Source organism: Pleurodeles waltl, chromosome 7 (genome assembly GCF_031143425.1).
Source record: "Pleurodeles waltl isolate 20211129_DDA chromosome 7, aPleWal1.hap1.20221129, whole genome shotgun sequence".
Classification (NCBI taxonomy): domain Eukaryota; kingdom Metazoa; phylum Chordata; class Amphibia; order Caudata; family Salamandridae; genus Pleurodeles; species Pleurodeles waltl.
In genome coordinates this window covers 137,496,405-137,520,460 of record NC_090446.1, presented here as the reverse complement: position 1 = coordinate 137,520,460, position 24,056 = coordinate 137,496,405, and the positions used below count along the sequence as shown (strand labels likewise).

General features: G+C 49.0%; 1 protein-coding gene across 7 annotated transcripts in view; it reads right to left on the bottom strand.

The window, feature by feature from the left end:
- Nucleotides 1–24,056, bottom strand: part of DNMT3B (DNA methyltransferase 3 beta) — a 543,013-nt gene that overhangs the window by 158,046 nt on the left and 360,911 nt on the right. For all 7 annotated transcript variants that reach the window (XM_069243399.1, XM_069243402.1, XM_069243397.1 and 4 more), the window contains one exon: nt 7,939–7,983. In XM_069243399.1, coding sequence (XP_069099500.1) covers nt 7,939–7,983 — 45 coding nt within the window. The remainder of the gene's footprint in view (nt 1–7,938; nt 7,984–24,056) is intronic.

The window sequence follows — 24,056 nt, the reverse complement described above, 5'->3', positions numbered from 1 at the left end:
AAAATGTGTTCAGCATGTTTAACCATTCCAGGCAACACTGGGAGACACTGGCATCCGGAGTGAGTGAAAGACAGAGTGTTGAATAGAAAATCTTCTTCCAGGGGTTCAGAATGCATAAGCACCCCATGATAAGCCGCTGCCCTAGAGACTACCTGAGTGTAGGCAGTGGTGTCTTCTGGAGGTGAAGGTTTGGAAGGGTAGAGGTCAGGATCATTATCTGGAATGGGATCAGGGTCATAGAGATCCCATGGGTCCACTGTATCTCCATTGGAGTATAATGAGTGTGTTGGAGAAGGCAATGGTGGTGAACTATCGTGAGGTGAAAAAGAAAGTTGTGGAGAGAGAGGAGAAGTAGGGAGAGGTGCTGGTTTCTCCTTTTGTTTCTGCACTTTTGCTGGTGGTTGAGCAGAATCTAACTCCTCTTGAAAGGCGAGCTTTCTTTTAGTCTTTAAAGGAGGTGCATTGAGGATTCAACCAGTCTCCTTATGTATATGGATTCTTGATTGTCATTCATCCATAACCTCCAATATTGGTTCAATCTCAGTCTCTTCCTCCTCAGCTTGGTGAGATTCTTGCATGGGCTTTGAGATTTGCTTTAGTTTTCTCAAAAGTCCTTCTTCCTCTGTGTATGAGGATTTTTTTGGCTCCGAAGTTTGGACCTTTTTCGGTCCCGAAAAGGAAGTCGGTTGTTTCGGCTCTGAAGCAGGGTGTCAAATTTTCGACTCAGACGAGTGGGGGCGTTTGATAGAGTCCGAGGTGAAAGTTCTAATGGACTTGCTTGATTCTGAAGAGGAAGGAGGAGTGGCCTTTTTGGCGCCGATCCAGAAGGTCGGTCACTGACAGTCTTTTTTCAGCCAGTGGTGTACCCAAGGCCTTCGGTTGTTTTTTATATGAGGCCGTAGGGGCAGATGTACTCACATGCTGGCCAGCCGTGATGGGTCTATCATCTTCCGATTCTTGTTCGGAGTTGGTGTCTCGAATGGAGACTGCTGTCTGCCCCTGCTCTCCCTCCATGACGTCGAGATGTTCAGTGCTTTTGGACGCCATTTTTAGTCTTCGGGCCCTGTGATCTCTTAAGGTCTTCTTCAATGGAAAAGATCGAGAGGCTTCGCAGTCTTCCTGTCGATGGTCCGGAGAAAGGCACAAATTACAAACCAGGTGTTGGTCTGTATATGGGTACTTTGCATAGGACTAAGGGCAGAATCGAAATGGAGTCCGATCCATCAGACTTTCCACTCGGTAGGCCTGAGTCGGGCGCACGCGCCCCGATGATTGAAATTTAGATTCCGACAGTACTACTGGTTTGATGCTAGATGGGATACGCGATCGAAACAATACTGACAAATAACTAGGTTTTCCGATTCGAAATCTCAGAGCGAGAAGAAACACGTCCGAACCCGACAGCGGAAAGAAAACAATCTAATAATGGAGATGAAGCCCATACGCACTGTAACCGAGAGGAGGAGTCACTCGATCCCGTGACTCCGAAAAGACTTCTTAGAAGGAAAAACAACTTGTAACACTCCGAGCCCAACACTAGATGTCGGAGGAGATATGAATAGCATGTGTATCTGCAGCTACACATGCCATCGAACATGTGTGTGTGTGTGTGTGTTGAGTTATCTTCATCTCCAGGAATAAAAACTTACCTTTGCTCCTTCTGGTGGATATTCTATCTAACCACTGAGCCAGGTGCCAGACTGGATCTGAAAAACTCAAAAACAGTGCTCTTGTGCAGCAGCAGGTGGCGCTGTGCGATTTTTCAATGTCATTCTGCCACTTTGAGATTAATTGAGCTGTATATAAGTGTCGATAATAGACGCTGAGGTCAGTTTCTTTCATAAATCCTTCCCCAGTGTCAGCTGCAGAGCCCATCAGCAAATTCAATGAACACGTGTGTAGACTGGGGTCTTTTTCGATGAATGGGGACATACCACAGAAAGGGGGGGTGGGAGGCATAGTGAGAAATCTGTGGATAGTTAAAAGAGAATCCACCAGAAAAGGCTTTACTGAAGGTAATATCTTCTTCTGATGTATACGTCTAACTGCAGATTCCTCACTTTGAGAACAGATACCAAAGTAGTACTTCCCAAGGTGGTGGGTTTGTGGAATGGCTAAGACTCAAATGTTCTGCAGGATCGAGCAGGTAAAATGCCCATATAGACATACTGACTACCGAGGCAACAATGCATGACAGATATGCAGGTCAAATGCAAAAACAACAATGTGATGGATGGAATGCTTGAACTAATATCATCCACTAGCAATTGCTTGGGCTGCATCCCAATCCATCATTTTTCGCCCACTGTGCCACCTCAGTTGGACCCACCCATGCAAATCAGTCTTGGCCCTGCTCCTCATGAGAACAGTCCAGCCCAAAATGCCAAGCCAGGTCCTCCCTGAACCAGAACACAAGCAACACAAGGACAGTTTTTGCCCTTGTTATGGGCTTTTCCTCTAGGTATGGCTTGGATCCAGTGGCAGTGAGCCAGGGATCCACGTCTGGGCATACCAGGTGCACTTAGGGCATAAAATGCTAAAACATCAAGGTGATGGATAGGATGCTTGTATTAATCTCAGCTACTGGCAATCGCTAGGGGCCGCACCCAATCCATCATTCTTCACCCACCATGCCACCTCAATCTGGATCCAGACATTTGCAAATCAGTCTTGATCCTGCTCCTTATGGGGACAGTCCAGCCTGAACTGCCATGCCAGGTCCTCCTTGTACCGGAACACAAGCAACCCAGGACAGGTTTTGCCCCTAGGTGGGATTGGTATGCCCAGACCTGGGTCCCATGCACACTCTGTCACTGGAACCAAGCTGTACCCGTCTTATGATTCTATAACTAGGGTGAAAACGGTCCTGAGTTGCTTGTGCTCCAGTTCCAGGAGGACCTGGCTTGGAAGTTTGGGCTGGACTGATCTGATTGGAGCAGGGTGAAGACAGATTTGCATAATGCAGGGTCCAAACTGAGGTGGTGGCATGGCGTGCAAGATAACAATGGATTGGGATGCTGCCTAAGTGATAACCAGTAGCTGAGATTAACTCAATCATTCCATTCATCACTGTTGTGTATACTTATTAGATATGCAGGACAGGCACTCTGAGTGCCAAAGCAGTGGTGCCAGGCCTTAGGTGTTCTGGAGGCTACTTCTTAGCCAGTGCGTAGCAGATCTTAAAGAAGACAACTATTTATCGAGAGACGGTCCATTTCTGGCCCCCCTTGGCCTTCTGCACCCCAGAGAACAACACAAAAAGGTGATCATCCTCCTGATTTTCTTTGGTACAATTGATGTAAAAATTGAGCATTCTCTGAGGGTTCAAACAATGGAGTCTCTCCACCTCTTTTGAAGGATTGAGGGGAGGGTAAAGAAGGTCAGAAGCGTGATAGCTTCTCTAAAATGAAAAGGCGTCATCACCTTTGGTAGGACTGCAGCTTGAGTTCTTAATATCAGCATGTACAGAAAACAAGTGGTACAGGGAGGCTGGACACAGAGTATGATGTTCATTCATGCATTATACAGATGTTATAGAAACTGTGGAGGCCGTTTTCAGGGTGAGTAGGTACAATGGACACCTGTGCATTGGTTCATAAAGGGTGCACATTAGAAACATGAGAACAAGATTAAAATCTGACTATGGCATTAGGAAGGGCTTAAGTGGGAACATGTTCTACAAAGCTTTTATGAAAAGCATCAGAGCCAGTGCTTTGAATGAAAACATTCCTTCTGGCAAATGTAATAAGGCTGAAAGGGCCGCCAGATAAACAACAAACCTGTCCCAACGTACCGCATACATAGATTTCGTTGAAGGACACATGAATGCCAAATTGACATCTATCTCAGGAGAAAAGCCCAAGGGGATCAACTGTTGTCACACAATATCCAAACATGAGGTTCAGGCTGCGCAGGCTCAGGTGTAGGAACTGGACCTGATGCTGCAACAGGAGGTCGTCTCCCCTAAGTGGCAGCTAGACTGGAGGAAGGATCTGCAAGCCAAGAAGTTCTGAGTATCACACTCTTCTGGCCCAATCCACCGCTACTAAAATGACTTGGGCCCAGTTGTTACTGATCTTCTTCAGAACTCAGGGCAGGAGAGGTAACGGCGAAAAGTCATACAAGGATCTTGTGCTCCACTATGGGTGGAATTTGTGTCCGAGATAGAGGCGTCTTGGGTACTCTACGGTGCAAAAGTGCTGACACTGCGCATTCTCAGTGGTGGAAAGAAGACAGAGTCAGGATTCTCCACAGTGTTGGAAGATGTCTTGTGCTATCTCGGGGTGTAACTGCCTTTCACGATCTGCTAAGTGCTGCTGGCTCAGTTTGTCTGCCCTGGCATTTTAAGATCCTGCCAGGTGGTGTACCACAATAGAATTCCCAGATGATTTAGCCAGCTCCTGAGGCATAGAGCCTCTAGTCACAGTACCCCAGCCCTGCCTGCTTGATGCACTAACACATGGTGGTGGTGTTTTCCATGAGAACCTGCACTTGCCATCTTTTGATTGGTGGCAGGAAGGCATTCAATGCCATGTGAATCACCCGCAACTGTAGCAAGCTGATATGCAGGTGGGACTTGGCTGGAAACCTGAGGTCTGTGTTCACCACCTCTCCTAGATGACCTCAACTGACCAGTAGCAACGTATCCATCACCATGGTCAACTCTGGATGTTGCAGGGAGAGAGTTCTGACACTGGTACAATTTTGGTTGCGCAGCCACCACTGCATGTCTTTTGGAGTGCCCTCCGACACCTGGGTCGAATCTGACAGTGGGATGGGACGACTGAGACTTCAAGTCCCACTGCAAAGCTCACATGTGCTACATGGCTTGGTGTTGAAAAGGATACAAGAGGCTATTAGAACCAGAAGCTTCAGAGCTTTCCTCACTGAGACCCAGGACAGAGGCTTAAATGTTGGGATAATAGCCCAAATGACCTGGACTCATTGGTCAAGAGGAAAATGTTGAAAGTGCATCAAATCCTGGATTGCTCTGATGAAGGAAAGCCTCTGCAAAACAGCCATCGGTGAATTTGGCAGGTTGATTGAAAATCCAGGTAGGCTGATTTCAGACAGGTTTGATGTCACCTGGGGGGTGGTCCAAGGCTAACTATGGCAAGGCCCCCTTCAAAATGCAGTTGTTGAGGTAGGGAAAGACTGGTGCCCCCAAGCTCTGAAGATGGGCAGCGACCACCACCATCACCCAAGAGACATTGGTAGGCCAAAAGGGAACATTACAAACTGAAAGTGCTCATGCTCCTCTGTGAACTACAGGTAGCATTTGAGGGCCAGGAGGACATGAATGTGAAAATAAGCATCCTAAAGATCCAACATCACCATCTAGTCTTCGGGAACCAGGCCAAAGAGAACCTGAGCCATGGTGAGCATTTTGAATTTGTCCTTGTGCAGAAAGGGATTGAGAGGACAAAGATCCAAGACAGGATAGATGCATCCATCCTTCTTTAGTACCAGGAAGTAGCAGGAAAAGCACCCAGTCCCTACTTACAAAAACAGGACCCTCTCTGTGGTTCCTTTGGCTCTCCTTGGTTTCTTTGGCCAAAAGATCCTGTACTTTCCAGCATAAAACAGACATACGGTCCTTTGAGAAATTGTCTGAAGTAGGTGACAGGTGTGGGGGGTTGAAAAGTAATGTGAGGGTGTGGCCCCATTGTGAAACCTGTAGGACTCATTGTGGTTGATCCAGTCTCCTACTGGGTGGCTGTGCACCAATAAGGAAGCACCGAAAGAGCTTGAGGGTTGTGGCCGGAGGGGTGGAAGACTGAGAAGAGCCCTGCCCCTGATGGCTTGGTTGTTGTCTGTTGGGCACACAGCCCGACCTGGAAAGGAATGGGAAACATGCTGTACAGCAGTGGAGCCTGGTGCTGCCAATTCGACAAGCCCCCGGCATATCCTTGAAAGGACAAAATCTTTTAGGGTATTGAATGACTGAAGTTGGAGACCAGTGGAGCATTCCATGGCTCGACTCTCCTTAAAAGCTCAGGGGCCTAATTATTTTTCTCATCATACAGGCGGGAGCCGCTGAAAGGCCTGGATGACTCCCTAAACAGTCTGTGTTTTCCAGGCCTAACTGGATAACAAATGAGGCCGCATCCGGACAATACTGGATGGCTTAGGCTAAAGAAGCCCATTAGTCTCCAAGAACAGCAGGTAAGATCTCACTCACCATGTCCTATAATGTGTGTATTGTAACTCAGGAAACAGCTTGTGCTGACCGACCTCCAGGAGAGGTTGGCTGAGCAGAACACATGTTCTCTGAATGTGTCCACTCATTTTGACTCTACAAGAGGACAAGGTGGTACAAGGGTTAGAGTTAACTCAACTGGTGGATGCCTGTACCACCAGAATTTCAGGTGTTGCAATGTGTGTTTGGAAGTTCAAATCTCCTGGAGCAGGTCTATGTAAGAGGGCGACATGTTGGTTGACTTAGGGACTGGAATATGGTTTAGTTCATGTGCCCAGCAGCGTATCAGTGAGGGTTTCAATGAATGGCAATAGAGATTTGGTCAGTGAATGGTGAGGTTCAGTCAGTGCCAGGCTGTACAACCTCTGTCAATATGTTTGTTTTTGCCTCCATAGTGGGAAGGTCAAGGTCAAGGATCCCAGCAGCCCACCTGATGATTGTAGTGAAGAAAATGCTTTCCGGAGGGTGTGGGGGAACCAGATCAGTAACAGATAAATTGTCCTAACCATTGACATCCAGTGGGTTTAAGTACCAGTTGTCAGAATCATAAGATGGGGCAAAGTCTTCCCCATCCCCACTGTTGTCTCCATAAGGCTAACTTTGGTCAGAGACGGAGTCAAAAACTCGGTGTGATGTCAGGAAGCAACTACAGTGTCTGAGTCACATGTATTCAGTAGAGGCCGGTGCAAACCAAGATCTGGACCTATCCTCGGTTGCAATTAAAATTAAAGCAACTTGGAATCAGACACCATGATTGGTTGTGGGTCTTCCTCTGGTGCAGGTGTCGACGCTCGAGAAACCAGCACCAGTAAGGAACCTGAATTGGGCTCAAGAGGCCCAAACGCTGGTGAAGGCAAACCTCCATGTGGTAACTCAACCGCGAGTCCCTACAGATCCTTGGAGTTCAAAGATAATCCAGAGTGAGTCAGAAACGAGCCAAAGATAAACTGTATGTCCACTCGAAAGGCCTTGACCTGCTGCAACGTCGCTGATGGACTCAGAACCTCGGGCTGCATCAGAACCAGAGATAGAATTGCTCCTCGTGGTACGGAAGCGAGATCTGGAGCAATGGTGACACCTTCTCTGGATAACACGAGTAGCGGAAAGGAGCAGAGTCCCTCATGGTCTTATTATGTTTCTTCTTCAGTTTCCCTGAAGACTTCAACCTGAAGGAAGCTCTCAGATGGCATTAAGGCTGATCTGGGTACAGTCGTTGCAGGCCTTGGAATCATGTGAAGATCCTAAGCATCTGAGGCACAGTTTGTGGTGATCTATAAAAGATAATCTGTTTACAACAGTCTCTCCAAGGTTTGAATCCTATTGTTTTAGGGGGTGACATCCTTCGCACATTAGAATTTTTGTACTGGAAAATTTCTTCACTGAGTGAAGAAAGTAGGTGCAGAGTTCCGGATACTCGTCTAAAGGCACAGAAAGAAAGGAACTGACATCAGCTAACATAGGTGGTGCCTATATGTGGCTCCATTTGTCACTTTCATATCGCAACAGCACCAATACAGAGTCGCACAGCGCCACCTACCAGCACATAGAAGCACTACTTTTGAATTTTCCAGATCCAGTCTGGCGCCTGCAGAAATTCACAAGTTGTGGAATCTGTGGTTAGGAGTATCAACAGAAGGCAGGTGTGGAAACATCAGAACATAGCCAGTGTAAGCATTACTGCTTCAAGCTGTGGTGTTCTTAGTGCAGCAAACATGGCTTAGAAGTAAAAAGTACATCACCTGTCAGACTCCGGTTGTTGTTCAGAACTTCATTGACGAGGAGCTCTAGAAGGAAAGAGACAAATTCAGTCTTTGTAATGTACACTACCATCCAACCCGCTATAAAACATTCTGTTTAGGTCTGGCAGGACAGCACAGCTGTCCCCAGATCTTCTTTGATCAACAGAATAAAATCTTTAGGAAGTACTACTGAGAGAGTGGTTTAATCTTCACCAACCTGTTGAGCTTCCGCCCTACCGGATTTCATTTAGCAGGACTTGTGTACTTCTGCTGGAAAAAGCATGTTTGTATAACACAGATTAAGCTCATTATGATAGGCCTTAGTTGGGTATGATAAGTCAGAGATTGTGGCTGCAAGCCTGATTGCTTGTTTACTGGGACACTTTATCTCAAATGCCATGGGTGTAATCTGTTTACTATGAAGAGGTATGACAAAAGCAATAGACCGGAATTATTTATTGTCAAAAGCATATGTTAAACCCAGAAGGCTTTTATGGGTGGATTGCTATTACACCAGGTTAGCCTATAGCCAAGTAACATGCATTCCCACACATTACTTTTGTGGGCCAGGGTTTTCAGCAACCCTAATATTTGTAATTCATTTGTTTTTTAGGCGTGACTGGACACTGAAGCTTGCAAGTTAGTATGCAATAAACAAAAAGAGAGCTGTAAGTAGCAATTCTTAGAAATGGGTGCTGGCTCCATTCACAGTTGATCTTCGCTACAAGCATTTAACGAAAAAGCAATTGTGTTGATCTGCCTATGAAGCAGTTCCATTGCTTGTAACTGATAGGGAAATTGTTACCACAGAGCAAGGGCAAATACAGTAGTAAGGGGCTTTGCATGGTGTAACCCTGTGACAATACAGAAAGGAAGAGGTTGAATCTCACTGACAAATACTGTAAGAAGGGGTTTAGATGGAACTGCTTGCTAGACACTAAACTGGATTTAAATTGTGAACTCTCTGATAAACACCACGGGAAGGGACTTTACAGTGTGAACTTTCTGACAAATGCAATAGGAAAGTGTTTTACTTCATCATCTCTGACAAATACAGCAGGAATGGGTTTTTCATTTTGGACTCTCAAACAAATGCAAATATAAGGTGCTTTTACATTGTAAACTCCTTAAAAACACCATGGCAAGAAACTTTACAAAGTTGAAGTATTTGACAAGTACAATATATAGGAAAGTGCCCCTTTTGGCATGGTTACCCACTCCCCCCATGTTTTGCCTGATATTGATGCTGACTTGGGCTAAGAGTGTGCAGGGATCCTGCTAACCAGGCCCTAGTGCCAGTGTTCTTTCCCTAAAACTGTACCATTGTTCCCACAATTAGCACGCCCATGGCACATTGCTAAGTCACTTGTAAAAGGTACCAGTGGTACCAAGGGCTCTGTGACAAGGGAGGGTCCCTAAGGGGTACAGCATGTATTATGCCACCCTAAGGGACCCCTCACCAAGGACTTGCACACTGCCATTGCAGCTTGTGTGTACTGGTGGGTAGAAAAGGTAAAGTCAACATGACATCCCTCTCTGGATGCCACGCCCACCAACCACTGCCTGTGGCATTGGTAAGTCACCCCTCTAGCAGGCCTTGCGGACCTAAGGCAGGGTGCAATATACCACAGGTGACGGCATAGTTGCATGAGCAATATGCCCCTACATTGTCTACGTCCATTCTTAGACATTGTAAGTGCAATGTGGTCATATAAGGTACATGGGCTGGGAGTTCGTCATTACGAACACCACAGCACCATGGTGGCTTCACTGAAGACTGGAAAGTTTGGTATCAAACTTCTCAGCACATAAACCTACACTGATGCCATTACTGTACAATGCACCCAGAGAGCATCTTAAAGATGCCCCCTGCATTTTAGCCAAATTATTTTTATTTTTTTTAATCTGTTTATTGCATTTATGACATAAACAAAAACGCATACAACTGAGATACTTATAAGAGATAGGAGCAGAGTGGGGAAAGAGAATAGATAGTAGAGGGGTATGAAGATTATAGTTTGCTTGATAAATGGCCGCGGGTCTGATGTTTGGTGATCCGATGTAGGGGGTAAGGCTACCGTGGGGGGGTGGGTTCGCATAAGAGGCGAACAGGGTGTAAGGTATTAATTTCGAGCAGGGTATGTTTGTCATAGGAGGAATGTACCTCTGTGGATATGGCTTCGCAGCGGTATATCTAGGGTATGTGTTTATATACTTATCAACTGTGTTCAAATTAAGGTTCAGATCTGAGTAGTTGCACGTGAAAAATATGTCAGTTGTGATGTCTCGGGTTATTATTATTCCAGTAGGCTAGGGAGGTCGTGTATCATCTTTTTCCTGTAATTGATCCGCGAAGGAGTCCCATATGTCGGCACCCTTGATTCCCACTCCTATGTCGCGTAATGTATGCAATATCTGTATTTCTGCATTGACCCAACGCAGTACGTCAGTTTTCCAGTGGCGGAAGTCTGGGGCGCTAGGTGACTTCCACTGTGTGGCGATGAATCGTTTGAGGATAACAAATGCTAGATCTGTGCATCTGTGTTTTTGTTTATCTTTGCTACGTCTGTGTCGGATACCCAATAGGCAGGACTCAGGGGTAGGTGCTAGGGGTATTCCCAGCCATGTCGCGGTTTGTTGTGTGTTGTCTTGCCATACGCGGAGTAGTGGTGGGCAGTTCCAGGTCATGTGTAAGAAATCAGCTTCCGTATTACCACATCTTGGACAATCAGGACTAGCTTGGGGGTACATAAAGTGGGTTCGGTGTGGAGTCAGGTATGTCTGGTGTAGGTAGTTGAGCTGGGTATATCTGAAACGTGCGTTGCGCGATACCTCGCGCGTGGATGTGAGGGCCATGGACCATGTTGGTGCTGTGAATTGTGTGTTTAGTGCTTTTTCCCATTTGTTCTTGGCTTGTGATTGTACTTCTTCTGGGTTGGCTCGCAGCGCGTTGTGGATCCATGATCGTGTTGATGTGCCGGTGTCTAAGAGCAATTTGTGCAGAATAGGTGATGATTGTGGTTCCCTGCTACCGTGTCCCCATGCGTTACGTATTAAAGATTGTAGTGCGCCGTACATAATAAAACCGCCCTGTCCCAGAGTATACGTCATCGCAAGTACCTCATAGGGGATAAATTGGCCCTCTGCGAATAATTCTCCCACTAACCGGAGGCCTCTGGTGGCCCAGTCGGTGAGACACACACGGCCATGTAGTTTATGCATGCCTGGGATGGCGAGAAATGGGGTCTTGGGCGAGTATGGTGGTTTTCCAGGTCCCCTATTCACGTAGCGCCGCCACACCCTTTCAGCCACTTTTAACAGGATATTACTGTGCCACGGCCGGGCCACGCGCCCTATGAGCCATTCCAGTGTGTTTAAACCACCCAGTTGTGTGCTCACAGTGTGGCTTTCAGAATGCGTAGGGTCTTGTAGCCAAATTAGGATCCAGTGCAGCTGAGCAGCTGCGTAGTAGAGTTCAAATTGTGGTACTCCCATCCTGCCTCTGTCCAGTGGTAGACAGATCTTAGCCAAGGCCATACGTCTACGTTCGGTGCTCCATATCAAATCTATCAACAGCTTGTTCAGCTGTGCGAAAAAGGTGCTAGGGAGCCATAATGGTAGGGCAGCGAAAAAATATAGTAGTCGAGGGAGTATAATCATTTTGATTAATGCCACTCTACCGATAGGTGATAGTGGTAGTGCACACAAGAAGGGCAACAGTCCTTTTATTGATCTAATCGTCCGGTTTAAGTTGCCCTCCTTAAGGTCAGATTCGTCATGATATATGTGCACCCCTAGATATTTAAAAGTGCTGTAAGTCCATTGTAAGTTATGCTCAGTGAGTATGTGGGTCTGCGTGTCGGGTAGTCGGCGCATGGGGAATAGACATGATTTAGCCCAATTAACGCGTAGGGCGGATATGTCTCCAAAATAATTCAATAATTGTAGCAGGTTTGGTAGGGATTCGGAGTGGTTACATAAGTATATTAATGCATCGTCTGCGTATAAGGAGACTATGGGGTGTTCCATGCCATCCGGTATGCCCCATCTTGTGGCTTCATTACGCAATTTAGCCGCGAGGAGTTCTATGGCTAGTGCGAACAAAAGTGGTGATAGGGGGCATCCCTGGCGTGTGCCTCTACCGATCTTGAATTTTTCCGAAGTGATGGTGCCCGTTTTAACTCTTGCTTTGGGGTCTGAATATAGGATAGATATCCAGCGTGTGAACACTTTACCAAATCCCATTAACTGCAGAGTTGCCATCAAATATGGCCAACCCAGTGTGTCGAAAGCTTTTTCGACATCTAGTGAGACCGCCACTCTGGAGTAGTCTGTATCAGGAGTTTCAGCTATCAAGCGCAATAGGTTCCTGATGTTGATAGAGGTGCTGCGTCCCGGTATGAATCCGGATTGATCTGGGTGACCAGGGAGGAGATTATTGGGAGAAGTCGGTTTGACAGTACCTTACCTAATATTTTACAGTCCATGTTTAAAAGTGATAGGGGTCGGTAAGAGCGTACGTCTAGTGGGTCGCAACCCTTTTTATGAAGGACTACAATTGTTGCTTCACGTTGTGAATCTGAGAGACGACCTGTTTCATATGCCTCCTGTAACATAGTCAGATATGGAGTGAGCGTTTGTGATGAGAAAGTCTGGTTGTACTCGATGGTCCGTCTCCCCCTGGGGCTTTATTGTGGGCTAGCTGTTGTAATGCTTGCTTTATTTCGTCACTTTCGATGGGTTTGTCTAGCTCTAGTGCTTGTGCAGTCGTTAAATGATTTACGTGGGAGGTCCTGAAAAAGTCCTCTAATTGTGGTGCGAGTGGAGGAGGTTCTGCCTGATATAACCTTGCATAATACTGCTTAAATGCGTCATTTATTTCTGATTGTGTATTCACTATCACACCAGTATCTAGGCGAATGGCGTTTATAGGAGTATGCCGCTGAGTCCCTTTCGCTAACCAGGCCAGCATGCGGCTTGATCTATCGCCCTCGGCATGTAGTCCCGCCGTGTGGTGTCGATAGTCGAATTTTCGTAAACGGGTTTCAATGTCACCCCATTGCTTTTTGAGTGTGGTCGTGTTATTGTTAGCAGTACTATTTAAGGCCGCTTCACATTCCGCCTTACGTAATTTCTCCTCGGTGTCATGTAGCTCTGAGAGTAGAGTGCGGAGAATACCACCTGCAGCCCCGATGCACATGCCCCTAACTACCACTTTGTGTCCGTCCCACTCGATTGCGCGTGTTGTGGCTGTTTGACTATTAATTGTGAAGTATGACTTTATGGTGTCAGCTAGTTCTTCCCGGAATGGCGGGTCACACAACAAGGTGGGTTGTAAGCGCCAAGTAGGTGTTCGTGATGGCTGAGTGCCCCATCTCAGTGTAGCGATTAGGGGGCAGTGATCTGATAGGGTTTTGGCCAGATAGTTGCCGCTATGTATTAAGTGCGTGGCCGAGCATAATAGTAAATCAATCCTGAAGTGATCCAAATCAGTACTCCCTTGGCATATTTGGATATTTTAGTTCCATAGACAGTGCCCGGCCAGCTCTTATTAATTTTCTTTAATTCTTGTGTGGTGGCATGGGTCTCTTAGTATAGCTATATGCACCTTGTGGCGTCTGAGATATGTATGTACTCTGCGTCTTTTAGTAGGATTAGCCAGGCCCCTTATGTTCCAGGTTACAATGTTGTAGGTCATTGAAGCGTTTTTTGTACGTAGCGCAAACGGTGCGCATTTTCGGTAGGATTCGCTGCGTCCCATCACCCATCACCCCCCCACCCCCCTGAATCGGACCAACCCTCGAGTGTAGCGTGACTAGTACATACCTTGAGGAGTTAGGAGGAGAGGAGGAGAGAAGAAAGGTGGAAAAGGGGAAAAGTGTGGATAACCAGGCACAACAGGTGCAAGAGTGGCTTTGAGCCGATTCGTGTCCATACGGGAACCCATCTGGGTTAGGGGGGCTGCTGTTGTATATGGTCCGAGGTGGCCGCGAGAACCGGCCCAATCAGATGTCGTCTTCTCCCATTCAGGCACGCATAGGCCGGAGAGCGCGCAGGTCGCGGGCACATAGTGTTTATGACTTACGGAGTAGGTTGATCGCTGCATCTATGTGTTACTTTTTAGAGGTCGTCTGCGGTGCACAGCGTGATCGCCGGTCCCAAGATCAGTGGGGATGCGGGTAGGCTTTGCGGGGTCCCCATCGAGTCCGAGTCCGTGGTGCAAGATTCGCGGTTGTGTTGTATTCGAATGTTCGAGAACCTATTGACGTCCTTTAGTGCTTGAGCTTGCCAGTCCGCTGCTTGTTTTTCAGTAGGACGTGATCCGGTTCTGGGTTTCAATTTCCTTTTCTTACGCTTTTTTTGTGTTAGCCATTCCTTTTGCTCTGTGTGTTCATCTGTGGGGTCTGCTAAGCCCTTGGCGTGGATCCAAGTCCAAACATCTTCTGGGGACGGAAAGACGTGAGTTTTGTCGCCATCCACTACGCCTAGTACACGGTACATGAGGGAGTATGGAAAGTTCTTGTCACGTAGTACCTGTTTTGCTTTAGTAAAAGTGGCGCGTTTGCGCTGGACCTTCGCTGTATAGTCCGGGTAGGCCGTGACTTTTGCGTTTTCAGTTTCAACGGGTCCCAGCGCATGAAAGCCCTTTAGGATTTGATCTCTGTCACGGTAATTCAACAGCCTGGCTATTAATGGGCGGGGGGGGCCCTGGGCGTGCGGGACTGCCCGGGATCCGGTCTGCCCGCTCCACCGTCAGGAAAGCGGAGGCCTCCTGTTTCAGTATGTGATCTTTTAGCCAGCACTCTAGAAATAACTCTGCGTTAGGGAGCTCGATTCGCTCCGGGAATCCCATGAATCTAACGTTATTTCGGCGTGAGCGGCCTTCCGCTTCCTCCGCACATCTTTGGAGCTGTATTATCTCAGATTCCTGTTGTTGTATTCGTTTTTTTATGTCCTCGATATTTGGTTGAGATGTTTCTAGAGTTGATTCGACAGTGGTTACTCTGTCCGCTAGCTTCCGGTGTTCAGTGCGTAGTATAGTGACTTCCATTGCCATTGCATCTATCTTTCCTTCCAGGGATGTTTTAGTTTCTAATATCGCCTACAGTACCCTGTCGATTTGTAACGAGTGAGCAGCTAGCGTTTCAGTCACTTTGTGCAGTGGATCTGAGCCCTCCATCGATGACGGGTCCCCAAGTCTGGTCTCTGATTGGCCCCTCGGCGGCTTCGGTTTCACCATAGTGGCATCTGCTCTGAGCTCATTTCGTATTAAGTTGTGGTTGAGGTGGCCAGTTTATGCGGTTACGACATATGTGTTATGTCTTGATTACGAGGTTCTTTATATACGATTAGTCGAGACTTGTCGTGTGCCCATCAGTGGATGCGTGGGAGCTTGATGCGTTCTGCAAGAGGTATGCGCCGGATATGTGCAGTTGACGATTGCGCGCTGCAGCGCACGTGTCTGTGCGTTTTATGTTGGGAGAAAATCGGCATTGCTCCCTGCAAGAAATATGTGCCGGATATTTGCAGTTGGCGATTGCGCGCTGTAGTGCACGTATCTGTGCGTTTTATGTTAGGAAAAGAGAAAAAGAAAAAACGGCATTGCTCCCGGGCTGTACACAAAGCTAGGAAATGTCACTGAATCGATTTCGTTGGTGGGTGTGGTGGTCAACTCACATGGTGCTTGACATCTGGGCTCCCGAGTCTCTCCTTCAAAAGGGCACAGCGTAGTTTGAGTTCCCCTCTGAGCTCCGATGTATGTTTCGTGTAAGAAATGGCTAGTGCTCGTTTTTTGCCGGGCCCCGTACCTCCTCACGGGCCTAGCGGCCCAATCGCACTCCCCAGCGGCCGGGTTTCCCTTCAGCACGCAGGCGTTCGGTGTAATTGAGCAGCCGTTCCCAAAAAGTGCGGTCTTCGTCTGTTCCGCGCCGCGGCCCCTTCTTCAACCGTAACTGGATCGCAATCAGGCCATGCCGCCATGCGCGTGCTCAGCGATCGGCCCAGTTGTCCGTCCGGAGTCTTAAGCTGCCCGTCAGGTTGGGCGCCTGTAACATGCGCCCCCACAATGGTCAGCTCCTGCGAGGGTGCATCCGCAGCTCTCCGCCGTCCCCGCCCGGCGCGTTGGCATCCCTCCGTACCTGCGCGCAGGGCACAGCTGCTGCGACCGCCGGACCACTCGGCTCCGTGCTGGGTCCGCATCCTCGTCTCCGTCCGGGCCCCGAGCGAGTCGCTGCGTCGGTCGGGTCAGGTTTCCGGGGTCTCGGGATATTATTAAACATAAAGCATGCGGGTCCGGGGGTTTTTAACGCCTGGGGACAGAGGGATTACAGGATAATTGTAGGCCGCGTGCGGAGCTCTGATTCAAGCAACCGCACTCGCCGCCATCTTGGCCACGCCTCGCATTTTTGTCAAACTTATAGTGCAGGCCTGACCAGTCTGTGCCAACCTGCCACTTCCAGACAAGTTTCTGACCTCATGGAGTGAGAGCCTTTGTGCTCTCTGAGGCTAGAAACAAAGACTGCACTGCGTGTGGGTGCTTCACACCTCACCCCCTTCACGAGCTGTAACACCTGGCAGTAAGCCTCAAAAGCTCAGGCCTCCTGTTACAGTGCCCCAGGGCACTCCAGCTAGCAGAGATGCCCGCCCACCGGACCAATCCCCAATTTTGGCAGCAAGTCTGGTGGGAAAATTAGGAAAAACAAGGAGGAGTGACCACTTCAGCTAGGACCACCCCTAAGGTGTCCAGAGCTGAAGTGACCACCTCCCTGCAGAATCCTCCATCTTAGTTTGGAGGACAAGGACCAATAGGGTTATGAGTGTGCCCCCTCCCCAAAAAGAGTGGGCACAGGAAGGGTGTAGCCACCATCAGGGACAGTATTCATTGGCTACTGCCCTCTGACCCCTGTAACGACCCTAAATCCTGGCGACCTCAAGAAAAGGAGACACCGAAACAAGAAGAAAGAAGGACAGCTGAGTCGACCCCCCCATTAGAGGAGACTCCAGACACCAACTGACTTGGCCCCAACCCTACCGGCCTGTCTGCAGCTTCAAAGACTCCGGCTCCAAAAAGGCAATGCAACCTGCAGGACCAGCAACCTCTCCAAACCCCCAGAGGACTGCCTGCCCACCAGAGGCCAAAGATCTCCTGAGGACAGCGGCCCAGTGCAAAAGAAACCCCAACAAAGGTCTCCAGAACCACCCAGATTCACAAGCCCTATCCACTCTGCACCCGATGCCCATGGCCTGTGTCCAGGTGGCCCACCAGTCCAGAGCAGGTCCCCATGAGATTCCGACCTTGTGTCCACCCTGGGTTGACCCCTCCTGGCCAACACGACGACGCCTGCAGCCTAAATCAGGAGGAACCCTTTACTAAGAGAGAACCGGACAAAGATTCCCAACACCTAAAGGTTCCCCTGCCACCGCAGCGCCCGGTCCTTGGGTAATCTGACCACTGGTCCAGTAGTATCCAGCCTGTGGTTTCCCGGAACCGACCCCGTGGACCCAGCCTGAAGCATCTTTGTGACCCCAGTGGTCCCTCCTACTGAAAAGTATTGGGAGACAGATGCTGTGTTTGCACCCTGCACCCGTCCACCCCTGTGCCGCTGAGGGTGTATGTTTGGTGCTGACCTTTGAAAATTGCACAGTGTCCACATTTAAAACAGATTATTGCTATTTATTTGAAAACTGTAATTTAGCAAATTGAAACAAAGTGGTGTTGATACATATCCTTACTGCTTGCTGGCAAATGTACTTACCTGCAATCAGAATGTTGTACTTCTAGAAATAAAGTAACAAAATATATTTTGCTCTATAAAAACAATTGGCCTGTTAGTCATTGAGTGTGTGCTTCCTTTATTGCCTGTTTGTGTACAACAAATGGTTGCACTACCCTCTGATAAGTCTATCTGCTCGACCATTCTACCACAAAAGAGAGCATTAATATTGCGTACTTTTAGCCTATTTTAAGCCTCTGGGGGACCCTTGCACTCTGTACACACTATGGCCCTCATTACAACATTGCAGAAGACCGCCAACACACCGCTGTGGAATTCCGCTACAGCTATTACGACCCACAGCTCGGAATCCGCCAAAATCCAGACACCCACACAAGTCTGCCACACCAAAGGTCAGTGATAAACCGGCGATAACAAAACCGACACCGTCACACCAACAGGAATACACCCACACTATCACGACCCACAAATCCACGCGGTGGTCCTTCAACCGCGGTAAACCATTGGCGGTACACACCGCCGCGTTCAAAATACACACACATTTACAAAACAGAACCACATTGGACAATTCAAAATACACACTCCTGATACACACACACACACCACTCCCACAAACTCAATATAATATAAAACACACACCCACATCACCGCCTAACCCTTACGACCAGAATTGAGACAGAAGGCCAGAGAGAGACACCATCATCAACAAACTAGCATCAACAGGCTCTCAACACCATCACTCACACAACATCCACGCACCTCAGACAACACACACAAACACATCTCCTCACACATTACAACACGCACCACCTCACACATCACCCACACCACACCATGGCACCGCAAAGACACCCCAGGTTCTCAGAGGAGGAGCTCAGGGTCATGGTGGAGGAAATCATCCGGGTAGAGCCACAGCTATTCGGATCACAGGTGCAGCACACCTCCATAGCTAGGAAGATGGAGCTATGGCGCAGATTCTTGGACAGGGTCAACGCAATGGGACAGCATCCAAGAACACGGGATGACATCAGGAAGAGGTGGAACGACCTACGGGGGAAGGTGCGTTCCGTGGTCTCAAGACACCACATTGCAGTTCAGAGGACTGGCGGCGGACCCCCACCTCCTCCCCCACAACTAACAACATGGGAGGAGCAGGTCTTGGCTATACTGCATCCTGAGGGCCTCGCAGGGGAAGCAGGAGGAATGGACTCTGGTAAGTCAAATCTTAACTACCATATTCCCCACCCTACCTGTATGCTATCACATACCCCACCCTCACACCCATCACTCCAACTCCTCACATCTGTCCCATTATCACAAACCACACATCCCGACACCAAGCCCTGCATACAACAACAAAGCATGGACACCCATCACCAAAGCATGTCCACTACAGATACCCACACAGACCCCAAAAAAATTATCACACAAGGTCCTACACAAGAATGTAAGCACAGGGGTACAGGGTCACCCACCCATTGCACACCAATGGCGCACACAGATGCAATAATCATGCCTTTACACTCCTGCAGGACCCCTACCCAACGTCACCGGACAGGAGGTTCCAGACATGTCCACACCCCCACAGAAGAGGGAGGCCCACAGTGATGACAGCAGCTCTGTCCAACTGGATCTAGATGACCAGCCCAGCCCATCTGGGACCTCGGGGCAGTCAGTTCCCCTGACAGAGTCACAGGCCACCACAGAGCCTCCCACCTCAGGAAACACCAGCACAGCACCCACCCAGCGGGCACATCCCTCTGTCCCCAGGACACGTCAAGCAGCAGTGTGTCCATTCCACCGTTACAGGGAACCCAGGCAAACCCACCACCCCAAGAACAGCAGGGACCTGGGGGCAGGGGCAGTGGCAGTGGGCACACGGTTCAGGGGACAGAGGCCCAGGAAAACCGGGGAACTGGGAGGTCTGCTGTGCAACAGGGGGAGGACAGGCCCAGGGAACCCACTCTCCACGAGGCCCTCTCCAACATCATGGGAGCATACTATAATTCCCAGGAAACTATGGCAATGGTACTGGCCAAGTTTCAGGAGACCCAGCGGCTGCAGGAGGAACAGTATTTGGGGTTCAAGGAGGAACTCAAGTCCATCCATCAACACCACCCTGGGCACCACTGTAGGGGTGCTGAAGGACCTTGTGAACACCAGGAGGGACACTGTAGCACAACAAGGGGCCCCTGACACTAGCCTGGACGATGAACTGCCCACCACCTCCGCCGGCGCTAGTGGACAGGAGGCACCGCCACAGGACCACAACACCAGCACCCCACCCCCTGCAGATGGAGAACCAACCCACAAGCGGTCCCCTGAGATCCAGGACAAAGACAGAGAACAATGCCAAGACCCCCGCCAAGAAATGAGCCCACCCTGAATGTCATCATTCTGTCCCACTTTGATACCCTGTCCATCCTTAAACTGCCCTAGCTCCACTTCCTATGCCCCTTTGGACAATGCACCTGTGAGACAAATAACTGGACTCTGCCATGGACATTCCTCCACCATCACCCCTGACCAATTTACAACCCCTCCACTATTTTGCACTTAAATAAACACCCTTGAATCACAAAACAATCTGGAGTCAGGCTGTGCTTTCACAAATGTGTATTTGCAATAACTGAGGAAAATACCAATGTCCATTCTATTTTCAACATACCTATGTCATACAGCTCTAGTCCATGAGGTAACAGAGCAGAGGTCACACAGTGGGACCCACATCTGTGAAATGGAAAGGCAAAGTGACAATTCAGGGTCCATACACTGGGAGAAAGTGACAGACAGATGATAGGTCTAACAATTTTATCAGATGTAGGAGGCAGTGATGTCTTCTTACCCGTGTCTCACTGGAAGTATTGCTGAATCACATTGTTTTTCTTGTCTATGTCCTCCTACTCTGCCTCTTCTTCACTGTCCACAGGCTCCACAGCTGCCACAAGACCCCCTTCTGGACCATCCTCCTGCAGAAAAGCCTCCTGTCGTCGCAAAGCCAAGTTGTGCAGCATACAGCAGGCCACGATGATCAGGCACACCTTCTTTGATGAGTAGTATAGGGAACCACCTGTCATATGGAGGCACCGGAACCTGGCCTTCATGGGGCCAAGGGTCCTTTCTATCACTCTCCTAGTTCGCCCATGTACCTCATTGTAGCGTTCCTCTGCCCTTGTCCTGGGATTTCTCACTGGTGTCAGTAGCCATGACAGGTTGGGGTAATCAGAGTCACCTGCAAATGTCGAGGGACAACTGTCACACACTAACCCTTAGGGACAACCCCAGACCCAGACAACTATTCACAGGGGATAGGGTCCTTGTCATCACCTATTAGCCACACATGGTGCCTCTGGAGTTTCCCCATCACATAAGGGATGCTGCTATTCCTCAGAATGTAAGCGTCATGCACTGAGCCAGGAAACTTGGCATTCACATGGGAGTTGTACTGGTCGGCCAAACACACCATCTGCACATTCATTGAATGGTAGCTTTTCCGGTTTCTGTACACCTGTTCACTCCTGCGGGGGGACCAAGGCCACATGTGTCCCATCAATGGCACCTATGATGTTGGGGATATGTCCCAGGGCATAGAAGTCTCCTTTCACTGTAGGCAAATCCTCCACCTGAGGGAAAACGATGTAGCTGCGCATGTGTTTCAGCAGGGCAGACAACACTCTGGACAACACGTTTGAGAAGATAGGCTGGGACATCCCTGATGCTATGGCCACTGTTGTTTGAAAAGACCCACTTGCCAGGAAATGGAGTACTGACAGGGCCTGCACTAGAGGGAGTTTCCTGTGGGATGGCGGATAGCTGACATCAGGCCTGGCTCCAACTGGGCACACAGTTTCTGGATTGTGGCACGATCAAGTCTGTAGGTGACTATTACATGTCTCTCTTCCATTGTCGACAGGTCCACCAGCGGTCTGTACACCGGAGGATGCCACCATCTCCTCACCTGCCCTAGCGGACGTGCCCAATGGATGAGAACAGCGAGCAGAGAGTCAGCCAACACTGAGGTAGTAAAAAAAACTATTTTATTGCACACTTTTATCAATACGCTATGTGCCTGTCTCAGTGTATATGCAAGGCCTATATATGTGTGACGCATTAAAAATTAATGCCATGTGGCAACCTGAAATGGCGGCTGCCTGATCTGTAATGTGGGACAAGGGGATATGAGGTAACTGCGCTGGCGTTGTACATCGTCGCGGTAGGCGGTCGAAGACCGCGAAGCAATCGTGCATTGGTTAACATTGGGCCCTATGGGTTCCAGGAGCCAATGATGATGTACGTCGCGGATGTGAACGCCATTTTCTGTTTGTTCACTCACTTGATACCTGATCTTCGACAGGAGAGGACCTACACTGCAAGTGCTGCTGTGACCTCAGTCTGGAAGCGACGATGGCTCATGTGTCTGGGGAAAGGGCCCCTGCCTTCACATCGAAGGAGTTGGAGAAACTAGTGGATGGGGTCCTCCCCCAGTAAACGCTACTCTACGGTCCTCCAGACAAACAGGTGAGTACACTGTAAGCATGCTGTATGGGTGTGACCGGATGATAGGGAAGGAATCACTCCGACAGAGTTCCAAGTGTAAAAACAAAGAGGTTTTATTGGAATAATATGGATGAAGCAAGTTCAGGTACGTGTTTCTGGTCATTAATTGCTGGGTAGAAGGTGGGGAGGGTTAATCTGTAGTCAGGTTTTCACTCTCCTCTTCTCTGTTCCACTTCTGTAGGGATTCCCCGGGAGGTACATGCAGAAAGAAGAGAACAGAAGTGGTAAGTGGACTAGGTATTCCTGTCGTATGGTAAGTGGCACCGTCGCGTATTTCAGTGTCTGCAAAGCAGACACTGAAATACAAGGTGGGGCCCTCTAACGGGGGCCCCTGCAGTGCCCATGCCATTGGCATGGGCACTGCAGGGGCCCCCAGGGGCCCCGCGGCACCCCCTACCGCCATCCTGTTGGATGGCGGTATGGGGTGTCAGCGCCAAGGGCAGCGGAAAGTCGGCGGTACACCGCCGACTTTCCGTTTCTGGCCGCGGCTGAACCGCCGCGGTCAGAATGCCCAGCGTTGCACCGCCAGCCTGTTGGCGGTGCTACCGCGGTCATTCGCCCTGGCGGTTTTTACCGCCAGGGTTAGAATGACCACCATAGTGGTGAACCCGTGATCCGCTAAGGAAGGATGCATGTGCGATTGCAAACAAATGAGTGAGGCTTCATGCGGCATGGCACAGTATATGTTGTCGTAAAAGCTAAAGACCAAGTGCAAGTTACAACAAAGGCTATAGCCAGTGATTTGGGTGTAGAGAACATCTATTGTGGGTATTAAGTGACCCGGATATTGGTGAATTAGGTGCCAAAGAGGTAAAGAAGCAGTGGTGATAGTGCTAGTAGAATAGGGTTGGTAACGCCAGGTGAGTAGGTATACACGAGGCACCCCTTAGAAGTAGTAAAGAAATGGATAGAAAGTTAGGTACCAGACAGGAATACAGTTGAGATCAAAGAGGGACGTGCTAAGGGGTAATATTGGAGCTCGTGCAAAGGTACTCGGTAGTGAGACCCTACCTGGGCCCGTCCGGCCAGGTGCAGGAGACAGCAGTGAGTTCAGAGAGTCAAATAACACGATGGTCAGTCCCGGGTGGGACTGCCGCGGGTGTGCGGTGATTCCAGTAGTCAAAAGGATGGTGCTACCGAGGCCCTGATAAGCCCGAATTATTGATCCTGGTTAGAGAAAACGTATGAATAAAATTACTAAAGGATGGGACCTCCAAGTGAGACTGCGTGTACAGCGAATCTAGCGAGAGGTGTGACAACAGGGAAGGACCCAGATCCCGAATATAACTGATTATGGACAATGCACACAGGACCGCCGTTAAGTGGGTTTCAAGGTGGCTGTGAGGTGATCCAGAAGTAAGAGGCCGGGGCCCATTAGTGGCATTAATTGCTAGCGTGTTCAGAGACCTAAGCGTGATAACGGGCACGTCCAACATAATAAAATGGAGCATGTCCAAGCTGGAGGCCAATGTGTAAATCACCTCGAGCAATCAATAAGCGGTACTTAATAATTTAAGCACGGACGCATGCGAGAACCGCGTTTAAGCGGGAGCGGAGTGTTGGTTTGCATGCCAACAGTAAATAATATGTGGCGACGGGCTTGACTGCTAGCAAAAAGGATAACGGTCCCACATTGGAAGATCCCCCGAACAGTGGAATAAGTGTTAAAAGGGTTCCCGAATACCTGAAAGTCAGTAAGGGAGCGTCCAGTCCATCACGCGAGGCGAATCTGTATGCTCGACGTCGCGCGGTCTATTTGAGCCGACTCCCGGTTAGGAAAAATAGAAGACGGACTGTATTTTTCAATGGTGTCGGGGTGGAATGTAA